General features: G+C 39.1%; 1 protein-coding gene across 3 annotated transcripts in view; it reads left to right on the top strand.

The window, feature by feature from the left end:
• The window catches only part of Fbn1 (fibrillin 1), a 223,145-nt gene that overhangs the window by 94,619 nt on the left and 105,454 nt on the right, over window positions 1-23,072 (top strand). For all 3 annotated transcript variants that reach the window (XM_076850756.1, XM_076850757.1, XM_076850755.1), the window contains 3 exons: window positions 7,893-8,090; window positions 11,526-11,651; window positions 19,496-19,621. In XM_076850756.1, the coding sequence (XP_076706871.1) occupies window positions 7,893-8,090; window positions 11,526-11,651; window positions 19,496-19,621 (450 nt within the window). The remainder of the gene's footprint in view (window positions 1-7,892; window positions 8,091-11,525; window positions 11,652-19,495; window positions 19,622-23,072) is intronic.

Raw genomic sequence — 23,072 nt, 5'->3', positions numbered from 1 at the left:
CTCAGTAGCTTCCCTGCCAGCCTTCCCATGTCCTCTTTGGAGGCCTTGGAGCAGTACTCTGAAAGTAATACATCATGTTTTCAGTAGCTTCTGGTTGAATTTAGGGCCAAATCCAAATGCCTTACTGTGGCCTGGAATGTTTTGTATAATCCAGTCTCTGCCTAATCCTCCAACGAGGAGGCGTCCCCTTCTTTCCTGTGGTCGCAGTGGCCTTCTTTCATTACTGGAGAAGCCAGGCTGTCTCCCAGCTCAGAGCCACTGTTCTTGCTATCTCCCATACCCGGAAAGCACCTGCGCACATTTTACACAGCTGACTTGTTCTCATCTTAGGCCTCGGTTTAAATATCACCTTCCCTAATCACCTCTCCCAAGCGAGGAGTCTCCAATCACTGTCTATCACAGCAGCATACTTATTTCACGTGTAGACTACATCACAATCTCAAATCTAAATTATTCTTATTGTATTTACCTATTTATTGGCTACTTCCCATACCAGATCATAAACTTTGTATGGGCAGGGACTTCATGCTATGCTACTTACTAATACAGCACAGTCGCTCTATAAATATTTGTTGAGTGAATAAAGAAGCCCTTGATTCTAGTTTACAATTGTAAAGTTTACTTCTTGAACCTAAGCATTGAAGCAAAAATATTTAATTTTATGTTGTAGGATTTTTATGTGTGTGTGCGCTGAAGTACACATAATATGAAATTGACAGCTTTGACCATTTTTAGGTATGTAGTCCAGTGTCATTCAGTAAATTCACATTCTTGGACAACTATCCCCACTACCTATTTCCAGAACTTTGAAAAATCTTTCTAAACTGAAACTCTTTGTCCATTAACTCTCCTTTCCTCCTTGTCCCCCAACCTCTAGCAGCCCCTATTCTATTGATGTCTTTAAGAATTTGACAACTCTGCATACCTCACATTAGTGGAATCTGCAGTAGGGTATTTTTAATAAATTTATTTTTATTGCCATTTTAATAACATAAGACTTTATTCAGTACTCGATGTTGCTACTGATCTGTTACTGAAAATCTCATTTGTAATAATACTCTAATGATAAAACATTAAGATCCACTGAAATTTTTGTTCACCTTTTATCGAACTTATAATTGGAAAATAAATAATCTCATAAGGCACCTTTAAGATATGCTGGTTGATCTGGAAATATTTATATTTAATGTCATTGATTATAGAGCCCTGTACTGTTATGTTCTTACTTTTGCTTTAAGATTGTAGAGAATGTTCTTTGCTTGGTGACTTTGAAGAAATTGTAACAGAGCAACTAAATCAAATTGTTCTCTGACACTGTTATTTTTTTTTTCTTGCTGCTACTCAGTAGTTGCTGCTCTGTGGTGAAAATAGAATTTGATGTAACATGGCACTTCATACAAGCCATTTTAAAAGTGAATAAATCAGAGCCAACTGGTTCTTTGAAGTAGGATATGCAGACGATTAAAAATGAAGAAATCTATGATTTTAGTATCTTGATGGTAAATATGTCACCCAAACCAGGATTTGACTTCTACCCATTTCCCATCCATTTTTTCTAGTAAACATAGTTCTGTGATAACTTTGGGGGAAAATGCAAGTCAAAAATGACATGAAGGATTTACAATGAAGGAATAAATAATATCAGGTAAATTGTTATTTCAAACTGAGATATTCTCTTAACCTGAACATGATTTCTTACTGTTTTCTTCATCATGGAACAGAATAAAATGTGGTAACAATTTTCTATAGTTGAATTGCTGCCACACATAATTGGGTCCTACAGAACTTCAGCCAGGATTTTGGTGAATTGCTTAGTCTGCATGTTAGATTAAAAGGTGTACAACAAACCACCTTGTTTCTGCAGTTTTGAATAATATTTATATTTAAGTTTATAGTGATAATACTTTTAATTTATGAACAAATTTAAAATAGAAAGTACTAACAGAAATATTTTGTGCATATTCTTATGCTTTATTTTTAGTTATTTTAAATTTAGTGACAGTTAAAGTATGCTTGAGAGACAGTGGCTAAAGTAGAATCATTTTTCATGATGTTACTTAGTAAATTTTTTTCTTTTCTTTCTTTTTTGAAAGAAAAAGGTTCTGGGGATTGAACTCAGGGCCTTGTGCATGCGAAGCAAGCACTCTACCAACTGAGCTATACCCCAGCCCCTGACTTAGCGAATTTTGATTATTATATTCAACCTAACTATGAGCTTCAACACCGGGAAGGTACTGTACATGGACATTCATGGTAGTGGCACAAGGTCATATATATCAATGCACTTTGAAAAACCAGGAGGAGGGAGACTGGAAATGGATTCCAGTTAATTATTACGACAATGCCATAGTGGGTAATCAGTCTTTTAAAATTTTGCCTTTGTTATTTAGTGTGATGAGTTTTCAGTTAATGTAGTTTATTATAATATAATTAGTAAAGAATATAATAAAGTTTCATAAGAGAGCAACATTGTGGAAATGAATATTATTTTGCCGTGATTAGAATGTCCTTCCTAGTGAAGAAATACTGGGTTATGTTGAAGTCAGTGATGCCAGTTTATGGGCTATTTTATGTTTTTAAGGTTTTACTTTCATGTAAGCAGTTAACCATCTTATAGACATCTCCAATTCATTATGGAACATTAGCACTCCTCAGTAAAATGGAGAGAGAGAGAGAGAGAGAGAGAGAGAGAGAGAGAGAGAGAGAGAGAGAATATTTTGAGCCTTTTAGGGGAATCACCCTGGGGAGCTTTTGCAAAATGTGGATGTCTGGGTCCCATGCCACCTGTCCGATTTCATGGGGGAAGTCTAGGAGGGGACAAGGGTGTGGCCCAGGCATCAGTATTCTGTAAAAATTCTCCAGGTGATTCTGTGATGTCCTAAGGTTAATGCTGACTGGAGGAAGAAGAAGTAACAGCTGTTATTATGAGGTGGATTATGATAATGGGGCCTCTTGCTTTGATTTCCTTTCAACTAAAAGTTCTCTGAACTCCTTCCTCTGAAAATTGTATTGAAATCCCACAGACCAACTTACCTGGGAGAAATAGGCCTACTGTGACCCTCTCTGTCATGAATAAATTGTTATCTCATTCTTTTATTTGTAATTTTCATGAAAAGAAGGATTTAAAATAATTGGAGCCTAGTGCCCAAAATTATATCCTTGTGCCTTCCCTGCAGTTTGTGGTTTGGTGACTGGGCAGGAGTGACAAGAATTCATTGCACCACAGAATATTCTTTCCCTGTAAATGATGCATTGGCTTCAGGGTGAAGTCTGATTAGAAATGAAAGTGAAATAATGCTGTAAACCACAGCATTCTGAACTGCAGAGCTGAGAGTGAGCTGAGCTCAGAGGCCACAGATGCATGGTCTGAGACCAAGCCTGGAGGACAGATTGAATAGGACTGAGAGAAGTCCTTGTACTAACCACTCAGAATGGGAACATGTAGCAGCAGAATTTCCCAGGAACCAGCCACACTGCAGTAAGCCAGTTAAAAACAATTAAAATTTCATTTTAATTTTGGAAAGGCTTGGCCTGTTGCCCTAGTTCATGAAGGTCTTTTAAGGAAGTGATTGTAGAGCAATTCGCAAATAGAAAGTAGTTCTAATACTATATTTTAGTTGCTTTTAGTTGCATTCGGAATGATGATTTACATTGAAGCCAACAATGAGTCAGACGTTATACAAGCATTGAATTAGGTACATTCCTTGTCCAGTGTTGGGACTATCTGAAAATAAAAGAAAGAAAAAAAGAGTATGTAAATTTAGCTTAATCCATATAAGTGCTATGTGAATAATTGTAAATAATTGGATGATTACTATAGAATTGGGAGTGTGGACAGATTTCTTTCTCTGGTTGGAGTATTGAACTAAAAACAGCAAAACTTTGGCAAACTCAATGAAGTGCAGGACAAAAAGCATATGCCACCAAATCGGAATGACCTTTGAACACCACATTAACACACATTTCCAAGAGATTTTTATCTCCAAATATATTTTATCCACATTATACTTCTCTCCAATCAGAAATTTTTAGTAAAAATATGAGTCTCAAGTATATTTATGTTCACTTGCTAATCTTTATTTTTGTGGAGCATGGGGTGTTGGGGATTGAACTCAGCAGTACTTGACCACTGAGTCACATCCCCAGTCCTATTTCATACTTTATTTAGAGACAGAGTCTCACTGAATTGCTTAGCACCTTGCTTTTGCTGAGGTTGGCTTTGAACTTCCTACTCTGCTTCCTCCACCTCCCCAGCCGCTGGGATTACAGGCATGTGCCACTGTGCACGGCCACTAATTTTTACTGTCAAGCCAATTCTTCCTTTTTCTTTACAGACGAAACTACTTTGTCTGTAGTGAGAAGTATCTAGCATGGAAGTAGGTGAAGTCCATAAATTCTATTCCATATACTCAAACTATTTGCCAAATACCCAAATAAACTTAATAAAGATAGGTCCCTGTGAACTATGGAGACACTTGATGTATATTGTCAATTGACAAGTGCCATACCTGTCCAATGCTTTTTTTATTGAAATAAGAGCAGAAAAATCTTGAGGTTTCTTTCCTCCCCTTTTATGAAGATCTTCCAACAAGAAATCACATCTGAAGTCATGAACCAGTGTGAGACAGGACCAAATTGAATTTTTCTTTGCATTTCATGGGGTGCCTGGATTTTGCTGGTGTCACTCACAGAACACTATGTTGCAGCTACCCTGAATTTTTGCAAACCTCGTATGTAATTCCATAGAGTATTTTGGCAAAATGAGGAGGGAAAACAAATTCAAGAAGTGTTGAAGAACAGATTACAATACATTTAAGTTCACTTTCCATTATGCTTTTTCAAAATAGATTGAAAATGGCATGCTAACATGAATCTGTTTGAATAAAGCATTTGCACTTGTGTCAGTAAATTAGCAGGAAAGAAATAAATGAAGCTAAATTCTCTTCCTTGTTAGCTAACATAGGAAGTTGTAATTATTTTTTAAATAAAAGATTACACTGCTGTAATCTTTTTAATCTCACATACAAAGTTCGTAGAATCATAAAAAACTTGATGGTTGTTGCATGAACTAGACATTTTTCATTCTAAACAGACTTCATCATCAGTGTACACTGAACATTATGTATAATAATGAAAAATTATAAGCAAATTAAATGATACATAGTAAGAAAATTATTGAATAAATTATAACTTGATGGAAAATGAGAACAGTTAAATTGTTTTGCAATAGTATTTAATTATTTGGGAAATGTTGGCACTGTTTAGTGCAAGAAAATAAAGATTTAAAATTGTATATTTAGTAAAATCTTTATTTTGTGATTAAAAAATAAAACATGAATTTATATATGATAATATAATCAATGTTATCAGGTGGTTCAGTATGAACAATTACATTTCCTATTTATGTACTACTGTCTTTTCTGTCAGGCGATGGGGCTAGGTAGGGCAAGATGATGTAGAGATTGGGAGAATGGGTCTAAGTTTGGTCTTTTGGAAAGGTAAGGCTTGTGATATTCATGTAAAATAAACACCGTTTTTTTTTTCTTTTTTACCAGTTTGCATATCATTGTGCTAGTGTACCCTTAAATTTTTTCTTTAAACTGAGTTAAAAGTGTCTTTAGGTCTAAGGATATATATAATTCAATGTATACTTGCCTAGCCTGTGTGAGGCCCTGGTTTCTATCCCTAGCAGTGAAAAAAGAAAGTATTTTAAAATTCATCATCATGCATACATATCTGTGAATTCACAAGTATGGCACATTTATAGTTCTTATTAATTAAAATTAAAACAAATAAATGACAATAAAATAAAATCCAAAGGGTGTTGCATCCCATCAGTGATGCACACAGCACACTGGTAGACTCTGGCTTAGAGGAGGAGAGATGTGGATATGAGGACTCTCGTTTTACCATCCTGCCTGTTTCCCAAGTGCTATGATAATTAGAGCTTGTTTCAGTATACTTTCCTGGGGTAGAGTTTGGTGCTTGGAATTCCTCTGAAGGATGATCTTGCAGCACGGGCTTTGGGGAGGTGCTATTTCTGCAAAGCCAGTGACCAGAGGTTCACTCCAGACACTACCGTAAAGAAGAGTTGTCCTTAGTAAGTTACATGTCTGAATCCTATGAACTGTTTGAATAAAGAACAAAAGGAAGTAAGGAGGGATGGAAGGAAGGAAAGAAGGAAGGGAAGGAGGGAGGAAGGGAGGGAAGGAGGGGAAAAGAAGAACAACCCAGTGGTTTCATTAGCATGACAAGTGATTTTCACAAAACTGCAGAATTGGTGGTGAATAGCAATTTTGGGATCATTTAGGTCAACCTCAGTCTCATGGAACATTCTACAGTTTCAAAGATGACATGAGGAAGTGTTGGGAGGTAGAAAGGGCTTATGAGTCCTGCCCTAGCCCTGCCTCCCCTATCTTCAAGGCCACTGCAGAACAGAAAGAAGTACTCTCACATGCTGGATTTCCTCCTCTGTGCTCACTATGCGCCTTAATCTTCCTTGTTTGTTGGTTGCTGAGTTCAGATCTACCTTCTCCCTATAGGGCAAACAAAACATGAAAAGGAGAGGGCTGTGCTTGGAAATCCTCCTGTGCCTTTAGCTTTTTTTTTTTTTTTCTGTTTGCTTTAAGATGGTCCTTTAGCCTATCGTCCTTACTGTTCATATTAAATACCTGTTGTGTTGTATATATGAGTACATTTTTCTAAAAAAAACCTTTTGTTTAGTTGATTATTTTTATTGAAATAAGATGGTCTCAATTCAAAAGAAACAACCATTTTTTTTGTTCAAGAAATTCTCAGGAAGAAGGTTCTATGACTTGAATGTTTTGAAATTCTTTGCTTCCTCCCACCCAAATAAAAACAGGCTATAAGCTCTTAGAAGGTGGGCATTTATTCTCTATCATTTAATTTTTTAACTGGTACATAAATATAAAAATAGTCCCAAGGATTGTGGTAATGTGAAGTTTTAATACATCTACATATTGTATCATGTTTAAACCAGGCTAAACCTATCTATCTCCTCAAACACTTATCATTTCTTTTTGGTGAAAACTCTAAACATACCTGCTTCTAGTTTTTTATATGTATAGGTAACCTTATACAATCTGTAGTCAACTAACTGTGCAGTAGTACTCCAGAACTTCTTTCTCCCACCCAACTTGGTACTTATTGGTCAGCCTCTCCCCATCCTCTCTCTTCCCTACTCCTCCCCCCCCCCCCCCCCCCCGACCACCAGCTTTAGAAACTACCATTCCACTCTTAACTGCTGGGAGATCAGCCTTTTGCATTCAACATACATGAACTAGATCCCGGGGTACTCGCTTCTGTTTCTGGCTTAGTTCAATTAACATGATGATCTCTACTTTCAGGCCCATGATAGGATTTCATCTTTCTTAAAGGTTGAATAGTATTCCATAGTGTGTATGTAACACATATTCCTTATCCATTCATTAGTCAATGAACTCTCAGGTTGTTTCCATTTCCTGACTGTTGAGAACAGTGCTGCAGTGATCATGGGAGGGAAGAGTCTATTGGGCAAACTTATTCCAGTTCACTGAAGCATCTGTGTCACACACAGGGCTGATTCAGTGTATGTGCCACACATTTTCTTAGTGAATGAGTGGACAATAATATTAAAGTGTTCTATTTCTACAGCAATTCACAGTTATAAAGAGTTTTCTACCTTATCCTCACAATGGCACCTTCAAAGTGGCTAGGAATGGATGCTCAGAAGTAGAAAGGTCAGCCTAGGGCTTCATACGGAATCAGTGATGTACAATTCTCTCCCAGAATCCAATTCTCCATTTGGAGTTGAACAAGACAGGGCCTAGCCGTTTCTTTGTATGATTCTTCTTGCTTTTCTGGACTTTCATGGACTCCTTCTTTATTTTCAGATTACAGAACAGGCCCATGTTTCACTGTGGTCAGCAACCAGATGTGCCAGGGACAGCTCAGCGGGATTGTCTGCACAAAAACCCTCTGCTGTGCCACGGTCGGCCGAGCCTGGGGCCACCCCTGTGAGATGTGTCCTGCCCAACCTCACCCCTGCCGCCGGGGCTTCATTCCAAACATCCGCACAGGAGCGTGTCAAGGTAAACCTGGGCTCATGGAGTTAATAATGAATGCATCGTACCTGCTGTAGAGATGTTCTCCAGTGGAGTCAGGGAGAATGGAAAAGCAGTGTCAGAGACATAACCCCACAGTTTCACTGACAGCGTGACATCTGGCTTAGGAACGTAGCCCACGAGAGAGAAGCTGAAGTCTCAGTGGGTTTTCTTGCCAGCAGCTTCCCCCTGACCCAGGATGTGTTTCCATGCACCTCTGACCCCAGGGGTGCTGTGATTCTGTTTACAGTGGTGCTGTGAGCTATGTCAATGCTGTGTGGAAGCACAAAGCAAGATAGGTGGTAGATTATGTTGTTCTTTTTTTTTTTTTCCCTTAATTTGAAACTGAGTTCTGAGTCTCATGGGTTGTACTTAACTGACCTGAAGAAAATTGTTCCTCTCGACATTTGACATGCTACATTATGCATTTTTTAAAACAAGTCAGAAATAAATTAAGATTGGTTTCACAGTTTTAAATATCCCCAGATGTCGCCTGCTCCCTGCTTCTTCTACCTCCCCTAGAAGCCCTTACTCTGTTTTTGGCTTTTATTCCTGTTCCTCCAGCTGTACAAATTCTTTTATTGTCTGGCTGTCTGGCAGGAAGGAGGAGGAAGTGAACAGAGGCAGTTCTGCTAAACTGATGGGCCTGAAAACTCTCAGGCTATCTCTGTTTCCTTAGATGTCTTCAGGGCTTTTTTTAAAAGCCAGTTGCAATATTTTCAGAAAATTCAAGATATGCTTTTCTGAGGTGAACAGATAATAGTTTGGCTTTGTTCTATATGTTAATTCTAAGGTTGAGGTGCAATAAAGCAGAACTTGAGCTTAGTCTCATGGTTTTGTGGGTTTCTGTTAAATTATACTTCGATAAATTCCACATCTGATATGGCTAGCCCTGCACCCTGGCTTTCAAATACAACAGACAAATCCTTTGTATGCCTTTGAACATATCTGAAGCAGCTAGAAGTCACTTTGGAACCCTAAAATTATAAAGGGATTGATCACTGGATTTTATAAAATTAAGAGTAAGTGCCGTGTTTGATTCCTTCTTATTTTCCCCATTCTTAGAAAGGCCCAAAGTTTTGAAGAATTTGTTGGTTTTAGTGTTCTGAAGCTAGCCATGAACTTGTTGAACTTGTTGACAGTGACTAGAAAGGCAGGCCTTGAGTGCCCAGCTTCCTGTCATCGAGTCATGGTCCAAGGCTAGGGTGCTGAGAAGTGGGGACAGAGAGGGATAGGGAGTGGGAAGGACTTGCCTCCTCTTTAGATTGATGTTCATTCCATATAATCTGGATTTTTCTCCAATTTGCTTCCTATTCCTTTCTGACTGCTATTCAACATCTAAGGAATTTTTTTAAAGGCTTTTTTTTAAAAATAAGAAAATTTGTGAAAACCCATGGAGTCAAAATAACTGTTAGGTTGCCACTTGGAGAATAGAGTTCTTCATTTTATTTGTTATTGTCTTTTTTGTTGTTGTTGTTTATTTATTTGCTTTTTTGTTTTTTGGACCATCATGGGATATCTTCTTGCTGTTTTCCCAGCCCTTGGGCCAGATGTGAGGAGTTGTTGGCAAATAGGTTCATAGAGGAGCCTATTCTGTTGTCAGTCTTGGAACATACAGCCAGGGGAGAGTTGCCCTCATAGACATTTCCTGTTGGCCAAATATCTGGATCAGCAAGACATTCTAGATATGCCTGTATGTAAAAATCTTCATTTCATATAGCCTTTTAGTAAACATTTAACATATCAAGGGAATGGAAAATTCCAATCTAAGATGAAACTGAAATTGGCTATAAAATAAAATTCAATTGTATTTCAATATAGTAATTCATTTGTCAGGACATTTAAAACAACAAGTGATATTTTTATATCAAAATAAAGAGCTCTTACTCCTTTCACTATGTGGTGACTTTTCTTGAGAACACAGATGAAGGCCTTACAAACAGCAGTGGCTTCCTTACTCTATGCAGTAAAGAACGAAACTAAAGACACTGGTCTTCCAGGTTTCTAGAAGAACAGAGTACAGGAGGAAAAAAGTTTCAATGAGGGCTCTTTTAAAAAAAAATTCTAATTTGTTATATATAATAGTAGAATGCATTACAATTCACATTATACATATAGAACACAATTTTCATATCTCTGTACACAAAGTAGAGTCACACCATTCATGTCTTCCCACATGGACTTACTGAGGGGTCTTTTTCTGTGATGTGAAGGGATGCAGAGATGGAGAGAGTGTGTGTGTACTTCTGCAGTCTTCATAGATGAATGCAGTGAGCCTGATTAATGTTGTTTTGGGAAGTTTAGTATTTGGGGTTGCACAGAGGACCACAGGTTAGTCCTTAGGTGCTGGGGAAAGAGCATTAAACAAAGTGGACAAAGTTTCTGCTCTTTGGAAGCATATATTGAAGAGTTTTCAAAACAAAACAAACATATGAATTAGGTCACTTGGTGTTGAGGGTCAGGGGGCCAGAGGTTGTGACTTGACTGCTCAAGGAAAAGCTCACTTCTCCAGTGGCACTGAAGGACGGAACAGGATGAGCTACACAGCCCTCCAGGGAAAAACATTCCAGGCAGAGGGGCCACCAGTACAAGACCCTAAGACAGGAGCACCCTGGATGTATTTGAGGAAGACTGTGTGATGGGAGGGGAATGAGGGAGAATGGGAGGTGAGAGCAGAGAGCAGAAAGGTTATGGAGGACTTTCTAGGACTCAATGTGGACTTGAGTTTTGAGCTGGGAAGGGCATGATCTGACTTATCTTTTAAAAACTTCCTCTGGAAGGTACTCTGCCAGCAGGGGAAGGCTTCAGCTGGGACAGCATGTTCACTGGGAAACATCTCTCACTGCTTGCCCTGATTTTTTGTATTTTTACCACACTAGACAGTTCTTCAGAATGTCAAGACGACATTTCTCACTTCATTTATACAAAAAAAACAACAACAACAACAAAAAAACATTAGCTATCCTTGCAGCCTAAGATATCTGAAATCAACTGTTCTAACTAAATCATCAGTACAATTCTTAAAAATAGATTCACTGTAAAAATAGATTGCATTTTGATTTCAAGGATTTCTTCCACTTTGGAGATTAAAGCAAGGCAGTGAGTTAAAAAAAAATCATTGTACCCTCATACTTTGTTGTAATAAGACCCACAAAAGCTAATACAAATATTATCCTCTGTATGAGGAAAGATGGAAGGTGGGAAAATAAAGAGTACTTACAGAACATTACTGACCAACGATATTAATAACAAATTTTATTTCATATGACGTAATTGTGAGAAATAGCTTCTCCCATCATAGTCCAAATATGGTGTTGGACAACTTGATATAAATATGGTAATATAATTGTGGACAAACTGTCACAATTTCTTCTGCAATAATTTTTATATGAATCTTTCTCTCTCTCTTCTAAAATCTGACAGATGTGGATGAATGCCAGGCCATCCCTGGGCTCTGTCAAGGAGGAAATTGCATTAATACTGTTGGGTCTTTTGAGTGCAAATGCCCTGCTGGACACAAATTTAATGAAGTGTCACAAAAATGTGAAGGTAAGAAATCTCATGCTTTGCAGCCAAGGGAAGTGGGGGAGGGCAGACAGAACTCATCAGCAACAAGCTTGTTTGCGAATTTCTCCTAAATCCTTCAGTCTTTGTCATCCCCATGAAAGTGTAAATATAATATTCCTACCAGGAATAATATGCCTTTGTGCCATTGAACCAGAAACACCCTGCAGCTTTTTCCAGTTTTGTAGACCCAAAATAAGAGGTCCATCTGAATCAAATTAAATATTAAAACATGAAATATTTTAGAACCAATATTTGGTTTAAAATGTTCAAGACACATGTTTTTGCATAGTTCTAGAGACATGAATTTAAATTTGATCATTAGATTGCACTAAAAATGATATATCTTCTGATGTTTTTCACGTTAAAAATGTGTGTTTCATTTGGGGGAAGTGGGGAGACCTGTTAACTCTTACATTTAAGCTTCTAGTACAAGTTTAGAATTTTCTGGGGTATGACATATGCTATCAAATGGAAACCTTTCTAATCTTAGTCAAAAAAAAAGAACTTGAAGTACATTTTTATATATGCATTTAGTTTATTGATTAGGCTTCTAAAAATGTGAATTATAGAGGATGTGTTCATATTTGCTACAACTGTTATTTGCATAAAGAGGCCTGGCTTCCAAGTGCAGTCATCATTTCTTTGTGAGAAGGAAGCATCAGAAAAATAAGTAGGTGGCATTGAATTGTCTTTTCTTTGATGACCTCATGTAACTTACATACAGCAATGTCCGATAGCCATGGAACAGTACCCTCACGGCTACATCACTCATTGAGCTCAGAAGAGAACATTTTTTCCTTTGCTCTCAACTCATTCTTCCTAGAGTGCTCTGAGATTTATTTAGGTGCATGCATTTTTATTGAAAACAGTTGCTGTGGTATTCATTCCTAGACTCTAGCAATGAGGAATGGTTCATTCATAGCTCTGTGTCTGAATCTGAAATCCTTAACCTCTTTTTTGGTTGCCCAGTATATAATATCAGCAAAAGACAGCTTTAAATTTAAGGTGCGATTCATAAATTACATGTTAGATATTAAATATCAACTTGGCTTGAGTGGAATATTCTAACTCTGATAGAATTACATGTATGGGTTGGAGTTGTTTTTAGGTTGTTAATCAAAGAATTTATAATTACTGTTGCATTCTTGAATATGTTTTGCATAGTTATTTGAGGTAACTGTGAAAAATCCTTTAATTCCCTCTGAAGTAAGCCTTCTTGAAAACATTTTTTAAGTTTCACAGAACAGTATAATTGACTCTCTATGGCTGAATGTACTTCAGAAGTTTTATTGTCGATTTGAGTTTGAAGCTGAGTATTGATACTGAAAGGGGCAAAGAACTCTCTTAGTTCCACCCTTTGATATTATAAATTAAGGGACTGTGTCTGTGGTACATTAAGTGTTCTGCAAAGTGCTAAAATTGGCCTTTTTTGACTCACACTCTGTTTTTTTTTTTTTTTTGAGCCATTTTGTATAGTCTTCTTTCCTAGATGAAAGCTATTATATCTACTTTACCAACTATATTATCTAATATTTGGAACTCTGTAAAATATTAGGGTATAGGTTTTCAGGTATTGCCATACATATCTGTTGTGAAGTTTATCCAGTGAACTAGTAAGGTTTCTCACATGCAGAGCCCATCTCAACAGTGGATTGTGTCTCAAATTTTTAAGAATTATCAATTTAATATATTTAGCTCCAAGATATACAGTCAACTTCAAGAATTGGGGCAGTATAGACCATGTTTTCTGGAATAATGGTAGCTTCCAGGCTCAAATAGAATTGACTTTTTGTCTCTTGATTTTTACTCAGACCACGTAGTTAACAGGAATGGTCCACGGATGTGGACTAGACAGAAGGCACAGATTTAATTCTCACACTGAAAGAAAAATGATTCAAATCCTTTTATGCTAAGAAACTAATTATGGTGGTAAATCAAATGGACCAAAAATTCAGCCTGAAAATTACTTAATCCTTTTACACACACACACACACACACACACACACACACACAATTTTTCCAGCTTCATATTAGAATCAGTAGCAAGATAAAAACAGAATACTTTTGGCTAGACATTTTTTCCTTGCCATCTACTGTTACATTAAATTTGGTTGATGTTTTTTCCCCTTCTTTTTTATTTTCCTATGCAAAATTGATATTAGATTAGAATATCCTGTTAGTACTGCATGTACTCTGGCCTGGAAGATATTTAAGCTCTGTTGACCTGTCTTGCTCTGGTAGGAAACTCATCAGAAAGTCCTCTGAGAACTCTTAGCTAGCTGAATCCACTCTTTCAATTCCCTTCCTATTTTCCAGTTATGGCACCTCACTAGTTGGCATAGGCTAGCCTCTAGATAATCAATACAGATAACCCAGGAAATCTGGCTCACAACCACTGAAAGGATAAGAGATCCTCTATGTGTCCCAGGAAGCTGAACAGGCATAACTGTGGCATTCTGTGCCTTGTGTTTTACTCAGCTTCCCATTACTGTGACAAAATACCTGAGCTAATCAACTTCAAAGGGGGAAAGGTTAATTTTGTGTCATGGTTGCAGAGGTGTTAGTCCATAGTCTGTTGACTCCATTGCCTAGGAATATATGTTATGGCAGGAGCACCTGGTAGATGAGGCCTGTTTACCTCATGGCAGCAGAGAAATAGAGAAGGGGTGAGGTCTCAGTAACCCTTTTAAGGGCACACTCCCAGTTACCTGTCTTCCCTCCACTAGGCCCAACGTCCTAAAGGTTCCACCACCTCCTGGGCTGGTCCTCAAGGGACGGAGCCCTTACCACATGGACCTGTGGAGAACGTTCTGAGATCCAAATTATAGTAATTCAATCAAATTGGTCTTAGCAGTTCCACAAGACCCTAATCATCATGCCTCACATGCAAAGTCTATCTTTGAGTTACTTTTTATGAGATCTTTCTTTTCCATAAATCTCCTTTTTTTTCTATACAATTGTCCTTTTCCAAAAATTTAAATAAAATGTTGCAGACCAAGATTTATGTAAATATGCACAGTTTAGGTACATTTAAAATGTAAATTAATAAGCTGAACTGATTAAATAATTATTAAAGTTTCATGCATTTAAGAAGAAAAAGATTGAGATTTATAGCTGTGATTTGAGAAAATGGGAGATTAAGTTCATGCCCATCTTTTTTGTTGATTTTTCCAATGACTGTAGGGTGCATGTACTGAAAGAACACATGAGCCTTTTCCTTTTGGAAGGAAAGTCCATATTTGCATAGGTTACTGTGGGAGGAAATTAAGAAATAAAAAGTGTAATTAAAGGATTAAGTTTTACTTTTGGAAGAAGTCCCTTGGATTCCTAATTAACCACTAATATTTTGGGATTTAGATTATCGTCAGCCCAGCCTCTAACAATTAGAATAGCACTGCATGATGCAAAAGACGTTTTAAAAAACGCGGCTCTTAAGTCCATGCACTCCCTAATATGTGAGCCAAAAACCTCAGGATTTACCCTTTCTAAAATATTTATCTGATGGCTACTTGCTTTTAAGGGGCCCTTATTCTCTCAGGCACCAAGAATAATTCCTGGGACTGTTCCACCCATTGCTCCAGGTAGGCTGCCTCGTCTGAGCTGACTCTTACTGACTTCAGGTAACTAGTTCTCCATAGAATTAGTTGGATAAAATCTCCGCAGTATGGGCAAAGAACCCTGAGAACAAAGAAGAACTGGCCCTCATCCTGGTCAAATCCCTCATCCTCTTCATAATCTTAGACACATCAGTTTCCACCTCTGAGTTACTTCACATGTCAGATGAGAAGGTTGAACAAGATGATAAATGGAGGTTCTGCCCAGGTTTGCATCCAGAACCCACCTTTACACTTCATATTATTTCTAAGTTGTGATCAGGTAACTGATGCCGCATGAGTAAGAAACCATAAAAGCTGACATATGTGGTTGGGGCTCTAGAATAGCACAGCTGATGCTCTTCTCCCCGAGGCTTGAGGAGTCAGATCTTTTACACTGGGTTGAGTTTGTATAATAAAACAAAGTTAATTTCACAGACTCAGTGGCCTTCATAATCTTTAGTGTCACGCATGACTTTTAAACAGTTGCCACAATTTTTATGTCTTTTTTTTTTTTTTTTTTTTTGGGCGGGGGAGGCGTGTCTCACCGCATCAGTGATTTAGACAGTCAGGACTCCTTTGTCCAGTCCACAGTCTTAGACAGAGCTTCTGGGTGGCTGAGTGTCTGTCTCAGTGATGCCCTTCCTGATACTGAGTCATGCTCCATCCCATCTTTTTTCTTCCCTCCTGGAGAGTGAAAGAGGCAAAGAAACCACCAAGAGCAGAGGGGAAGGTTCTAGAATTAACATATTATCTAACGGCACATTTTAACACAACTGGGGAGGGAAGGAACCTGCCACTTGTGCATCTTCTCAGGGTCCTATCAAGAAATCCGTGAGGCCATGGCAGCTCCCAGGAACAGCGACTTCCCAGCAGTTCTGCCTCTCTCCTGCCACAAGGAGACAGGAGCAGGTGCCCAGAGCACAGTAATAGCTCTTCCCAGCCAAGCCGCATTGCTGGCCAGCCTCCCCAGCTGGTTGACTTTTACAACTGTCATTTGATACAGACTGACTCGCAGAAACTCTGCAAAAGTCGCCATTCTCAATTTCTCTCTTACTTGGGATTCGTGAAATTCTATTAAAAGGAGATAAATACAGAGTGGTAAGCATGTGGGAATAAATACATCAGTATGAATGAGTGTGATTCCCCTTCAGATGCTTTGTTTTCCTCTCAGCAGCTCCACCACAGCCTCATAATGAGATCAACTTTTACTTTTCATTTAGAAACAATGGGAGAAGAGGTGGTTCAGGAAAGTAGAAAGACAAAAGGTGCCTGAAGGAAGAAGTAGGTCACTGAGGAGGGAACATTCGGGGAGCTCCAAGTCATTTAAGCTGCTTTGAACATCATGATCTGTCTTAGTCCCACTTTTATCTGAGTGAGAATTAAGAAGCTGTGCACTCGAACATGTTCCTGACCTGCTGGCCTCTAGAGACAAGGAGACTCCCCTGACCCCCGCCAGCCCTGGTCAAGTGGAGACTTGAGTTTATTAAATGATGAACTCCTTTGCTTTTATTTCAAATTTTACCCATGTCAGTTTTCTGAAGGTCTCTGTGGAATGCCCAGGCACCAGAGGTGTAGGACTAAGGTCCTGTTGTCACACCTGAATTGTGGGGATTGGATGACTTGATATCCAATCAGCATTTAGACAATGCCTGGCACTCTGCACTTTTGAATTCTTCTTATTATTATTGCTTTTATTATTATCTTCAATAAAGGGTACAAATCTAACCTAACCAGCAGGTAGAAGATGTTTCCGACATCTAGCCAAATTCTGTTTTTTAAATGTCTTTTTTTTTTTTTTTAATATATGCAGTCCCTTTACCTCTTTGGCTATTGAAACATGTTGAGTTGACTTAATAAAGATGATAGCAGTTATTTATAGTAATAGATAGAAAAGTCTTTTTAATAGATGATGTCCCTCATGTGATGTTTTGGTAGGTATTCTTAATAGATAGTGTTTTCTCCTGTGATGTTTGTGACTCAGACGTTAACTTCTAGGGACGTTTTGAGAAAGATACATTTTGATACCTTTGCCTTATAATTCTCTGTCCTTAAATGAGGTTTTGAGCCCTGTAGGCTCTTTGATAGTCTTGTTTGGGTTTTTTGTTTGTATTAAGTAAAGTGTGGCTGGGGGAATACAGAAGGCTCCATTTTAAGGAGCTGTCTTAAAAATGCGCCTTGAGATAATATGTTGATTCTAGAACCCTCAGCTCTGCCCTTGGTGGTTTCTTTGCGTTTTTCACTCCAGTGAAATTTATATCTGTTGGAATAGAGTATGCACCTCTACCATTACATAAATTCACGATGGCAGTGCTGTTTATGTTAGCATTGACTCTAACGTCAGCAGTGAAATATTGCTTGTTTCAGCCTCTAGCCTAGCATGGAAGGATGGTGATTTTGCTTTTCAAAAGGTTAAACTGCTTGTAAACAGTGTCACTGCTGCCTTTTTGACTAACAGGGTGAACTTGAGGTAGAACGTACTTAAAACTGATCCACTTAAAACCCTATTTTTTTGTTGTTGTTGTTTCATTTATCATCATCGTCATTGTTGTCATCATTATTATTAGTACTAGGATTGAACCCAGGGGTGCTTAGTCACTGAGCCATGTCCCTAACCTTTTTATTTTTCATTTTGGGACAGGATCTCACTAAGTTGCTGACACTGGCCTTCACAGGCACGCGTCACCACAACCAGCTTTACTTATTTTATTTTATGCTTTGAGACAGGGTCTTGCTGTGTTCCCCACGCAGGCCTCAAACTTGCAGTCCTCCCGCATTACACCTCCACGTAGCTGGGATTGTAGTGGCCCACTGTGCTTGGCTCCCTGTTTTGGTTTTTAAATGAAGAGCAGCTCTAGACTGGAGAAGACATGTTCTTATTTTGAGGTCCTAACCCTTTCTGAGTTTCACTGGTGTCAACCTGGCCATTGCAGCATTCCTAGGAGGCTTGGGGCAAATCCAGCCAGTCCTAGGTCAGGCCAGACACCCCTCTATTTGTTTTAAAGAGGAGTCCATGCAAATCAGGGGGTACCGAGCCCAAGCAGGAAGTTCTCAGTTTTATCTCTCCCCCTCCTGATGCCACATACTGAAGTTTGTCTATGTGTGAGTTGGGCTATGGAAAGCTTCCCTTGAAGGAAATGGTCGTATTTGTCCCAAAGGACACACTTATTGCTTCCATAGAGGAGATCAATGACCGGGGCCCTTGAGGGCTGACCCCAGCTTTGGCCTCTGTAATATTTAGGATGCTACTAGGCAGTGATGTCCTTGATCAACCCCTGAGGAAGAGAGGGGAAAGGACAAAATTGTGCAGATGGAGAAGGTGAACTGGAGCTGTGGCCCAGCAACAGCCTCAGCTGACCCCAAGGGGAAGTGGAGAATTGGAGCAGCCTTCGAATTGTCCACCGTGGGGTTGAAATGATCAGACCTTCGTTCCTCTTCCCAATTATCTGTCATCAGATGGGGTACCTAGAGATGGTGTGACCTTGGGCAAGGCAGCCCTATACAGCTTGGGTGGTCCCTGAAGGGGCTGGCAGCACTTCCAGCGACTCGGGCAAGGCCTTCCTTGAATAGAATCTGGGGGAAGCACGCAGCTCCAAGACAGTTACTCATGAAGTGTGCATTCACCACACCCACAGAAAACCATCATCATGGTAGTTGGGGTGTGCCCCCACAAAAACAGAGTTGGTACCCTTATGCTCTGAGACAGGGTCTTGCTGTGTTTTACCCTTAGTCTTGTCCTCCACGATGGTCAATTCTTGGTTAGCACCCAGACCACAAGGTCTTCTCTGAAGGATTTCAATGTATGCTTTGTAGAAAATCAGGTTGAAAAGAAGTACAGGAAGTGGAAATGATGCCAAATTTAAAATCATAAGTAGTGGAGTTTAACTCAATGCCAAACATGGAGAGAACTGGGAAAACAGAATTTCAAAATAAATGACATTTGGCATGTTGTTATAGTATTAGCATGCTGTCATGACTTTGCAAAACAATTGTACACAGTCTTAGATTCTAAAGGGAAATTAGTTCATTATGTTCTAATCACCTGAATTTGACCAACTCCTTGGGCAAATCTGCTGCAAGAAGTACTCACTCTTGAAATGGACTATTCTCTACACAGGTTTTCTGTAAAGATGGCTATTTCTAGTCTCATGATTTGACCAATATTATATGTGAATCATAATGATGAAGCTCTATACTGTTCTACGAATACTGAAACTCTTGATTATGTTCCAGATATTGATGAATGCAGCACTATCCCCGGAGTCTGTGATGGGGGTGAATGTACAAACACAGTCAGCAGTTACTTTTGCAAATGTCCCCCTGGCTTTTACACCTCTCCTGATGGTACCAGATGTGTAGGTAAGTTTAATCATAGACAGCATGTATGGTTTGTATAAGTCAGTTCTGCAGTGAACATCTTTCTCGACAAGTTTGTTAAGGGGGACATATAATCTCTCATTTGTGGTAAAAAAAAATGTGCATTTATGGAAATATATCGAACTGTAGAGCACTCTGTCAAAGAACAGAGGAATCTTCTGGTCTTGTTTTGAGATTCATTGTCTCCTATGAAAGGTGGATAATCCAAGAGACACTACAGATATCCTCCAAATTAGCAGTGCAGTGGTGCAGTGTCAAATCTTGAAGCTATTATCTATTTATAACCCCACCTTCCATCATTTCCTAGGGTCTATGCTAATTTAGGACAGAAATTTTGCAGTAATATCTTAATTGGTCTCCCTGTTTCTTGGCTTCTCTACAATCCATCTTGTCAGATTTATCTTCCTAAAATAGTGCTTTGATTAAATAACACTCTTGCTCAAAAATCTCTGGTAGTTTTCCACTCAGGCTTGGAAATCAGCAGTTTTCAGCCTGTGTCCATTGGATCCTTCAGGGGTACAGACTCTTCCAAGGCTGCTGGGTATGAAGTGGACAGTGACAATAGGACAGGCTCTTCCTTCATACACAACCTCCATGCTGGCAATTTCACTCTTATTTGTTGTGGCTTCCATGCAAGTTGTCAGTTAAAGGGGGGCTCTATTTAAAAAGTAGGTTTGGCAACTGCTGGATTTAGCAATTGTTAAGACTTCCTTCAAAGTCTATTGTTTTAGAATAAAATTCACATTCCAGAAAGCACAACCTGATAGTCCAGGGGCTTCACTCTCTAGCCCCTTCCAAGCTTTACTAACCTGGCAGCACAGTCCAGCCTTCTCACCACCAAGTGGGCCCTTCATTTAGGGCCCCTCCATGCCTCTACTCATACGTGTCACACCACTCTGAACACGCGTCTTCCCGACTCCCGCCCCTTTCGTGCCTCCACACAGGTTTTCTGTCTTCCTCTCACGAATGGCCTCGTGGGGATACCTGTGTTGGCACCTTGTTGTCTTCCCCATTCAGTTGAAAGCTCTCTGTAAAGACTGGTAACTGCTCTCCTTGTATTCCTGGTGGTTCTCAGCACACTTTCTTGCACATAGTAGGTACTCAGTATTTGTTGAATATCCAAAGGGGTCATTGATTATTAGCTTTAGGGCAAAGCTGAGAAACCTATGGCACAGAGCCTTGCCAAAACTAAACACTTCTTTTTGATGTTTGTGTCTGGTCCATAATCTCCAAGACACTCATCTTCATCATGTATTTTGGACCAAACTGAAGCGCATTTGAAGGTCTGGCCTACTTTTTCCTCAGTCACATATAACAACAACGGAGGCAGTCTCTTAGAGTTGATAGCTAGTGAGGGAAGTCTACCTGAACTTTCCTTAAAAACAGCAGTGGTGTCTGGATTGCCTGGTTTCCTGGAATAGTCATTGCAACTGCAGAGAAAGAAGGACAAGCACAATCCACATAGCTCCTTTTTCTTCCCAAACTGCCCCAATTAGCAAGTGACCTCCAGTGGGTCTAACCAGCAAAAAGAGAGAGATGAGGAGCTTTTCTTGTCCAGACAGTGGATACATTTTGTTTTTAACTCTCAACAAGAGCCCTGGATTACATTAAAGGGATTAAAATACATTTACATACCAGATGGTTTATATTTTGAAAATTCTTTATTTAATCAAATCTATCCATGCTGCCTTTTTACAAAGGAAGAGGGGGAGGGAACTAAGATTCACGGATCACCTCTTAGGTGTGAGGTATTTTATGGAAACTGATTTAATGTTCAAAGTACTATAGTTGGGAGGAAGCGGAATTTAAAAGAGAGGTTAGTAAATAATTTGGTACAATAGTTTAATCAGGAGATAAGCCTGGGAGCTGGGATTCCATGGTGGGCCTATATGAGTCTGCAGTACAGACCTCTCCCCTTACCTTCTGCCATGAACATCAGATGCAATCACAACTTTCTTGCCATCGCCCCAGACAGGCACTGTTTTCCCATTCCTGGAATCTTATTGCAACCACAGTTAGCAACTTGCTGCATAATTTGATCCCAGTGACACTGCTGCCTTTCCTGTCACTCATATTTCCCTCCAACCATAGAGATCCCTAAATTTTCCCTAGTGACAAGAAAATACAAATAGTCCCCAACTCAAACGAATCCAAGGTTTGTTTGTGAGTTGGTTGTTTAGAATTAGTGAATCTAACTAATAGAAAAACCTATTTGTAAATAGTCTTATGTAGTATGTTCTTTACGCATCTCTTACAACAATGAAATTCCCACTGTTACCCTCTGTCATCACATTCTGACCCTCTCAGTCTTCCCACCTGCAACACTCCCTTTTTTCTCTGAGCTCTTATAGTACCACTTGATAATAACTTTTGTGTAGGACTTCCCTTTTATATTAGTGTGACTTATCACTTCAACTTCTTGGGGTGATAAGGATGTCCTGTTCCCACTTTAGCTTCACAACTCCTAGGTCCTAGTTGGACACAACAATGTTAATGATTCATTAGGCGAGGCCTGGGATGATCTGAAAATATCTATTTTAATTTTTTTTTGGTACAATATGATTTTTGCATCCTGAGGATAAAGGACAAGTGATTTGTAAAAATGGGAAAGGAGGAAGGTTCTCCACTCCTTGTCTGCCAGGGCAAATTGAAAATAGTTGAAGATGTCTATGATTCCTCCTACTTCTCTGTAGGCCCTCCAAATCCTGACAGTCTTCATCCCTGGCTCCCATAGGTCTTCAGGTTTCCTAAAGCCACCCTGACCCTCTATGCAAAGTGGTCCAGGTCCTGGGAGGGCTGCTTTCCCCCTTACTATGGCACTGCTACCTACAGAAGTGAAAAACTTCAGGCTGTTGTGTTCTGAGCTCAGTTCCTCCAAGTGGTCCCTGTTTTTCACAGTTTAATCCTTCGTTTTCTCATTAGCTTTAGGTTTTCTTTAAAATTAATCCATAAATCAGGGACTTCCACTAGTCCAAACACAACTTGTAATTTTTTGAGTGTGGACATTTACCATTTTGATCAAGAGTCTCTGACCCATTGAATTAACTTATTAGTTGGCCAGATGGGCAATAACATGGTATCACAGTTAATTTGTAAAATAATAGACATTAGCCCATTAAGAGTTTACCATTGGCAGCTGTAGATTCCAGTTTTTCTCTGAAGGAGATAGGTCATACTGAAAATTATATGTACAAATTTCATAATTTGGTCAAATGTTTATACTGGGTTTTGAGCACCAAAATAGTTGGAAGCTGGGATCTGAGCCAGTTTTAAGTATCTCTTCCTATTCTTAATAACCATTGGTTTCCATGCCCAAAATATTTACTAAATGAGTATATAGAGTATTAGTGGCTGTAAGGCACTGCAAATCAGAATGTAGGAAGTGCCATTCCTCCCCGCTCCCCAGGCTCCCAGAGTTTGCTCCACAGCCCCT

The sequence above is a fragment of the Callospermophilus lateralis genome, chromosome 3 (genome assembly GCF_048772815.1).
Source record: "Callospermophilus lateralis isolate mCalLat2 chromosome 3, mCalLat2.hap1, whole genome shotgun sequence".
In the NCBI taxonomy this organism is placed as follows: Eukaryota; Metazoa; Chordata; class Mammalia; order Rodentia; family Sciuridae; genus Callospermophilus; species Callospermophilus lateralis.
Note: the sequence above shows the minus strand (reverse complement) of the source record. Positions and strands in the feature narration are given on the sequence as shown.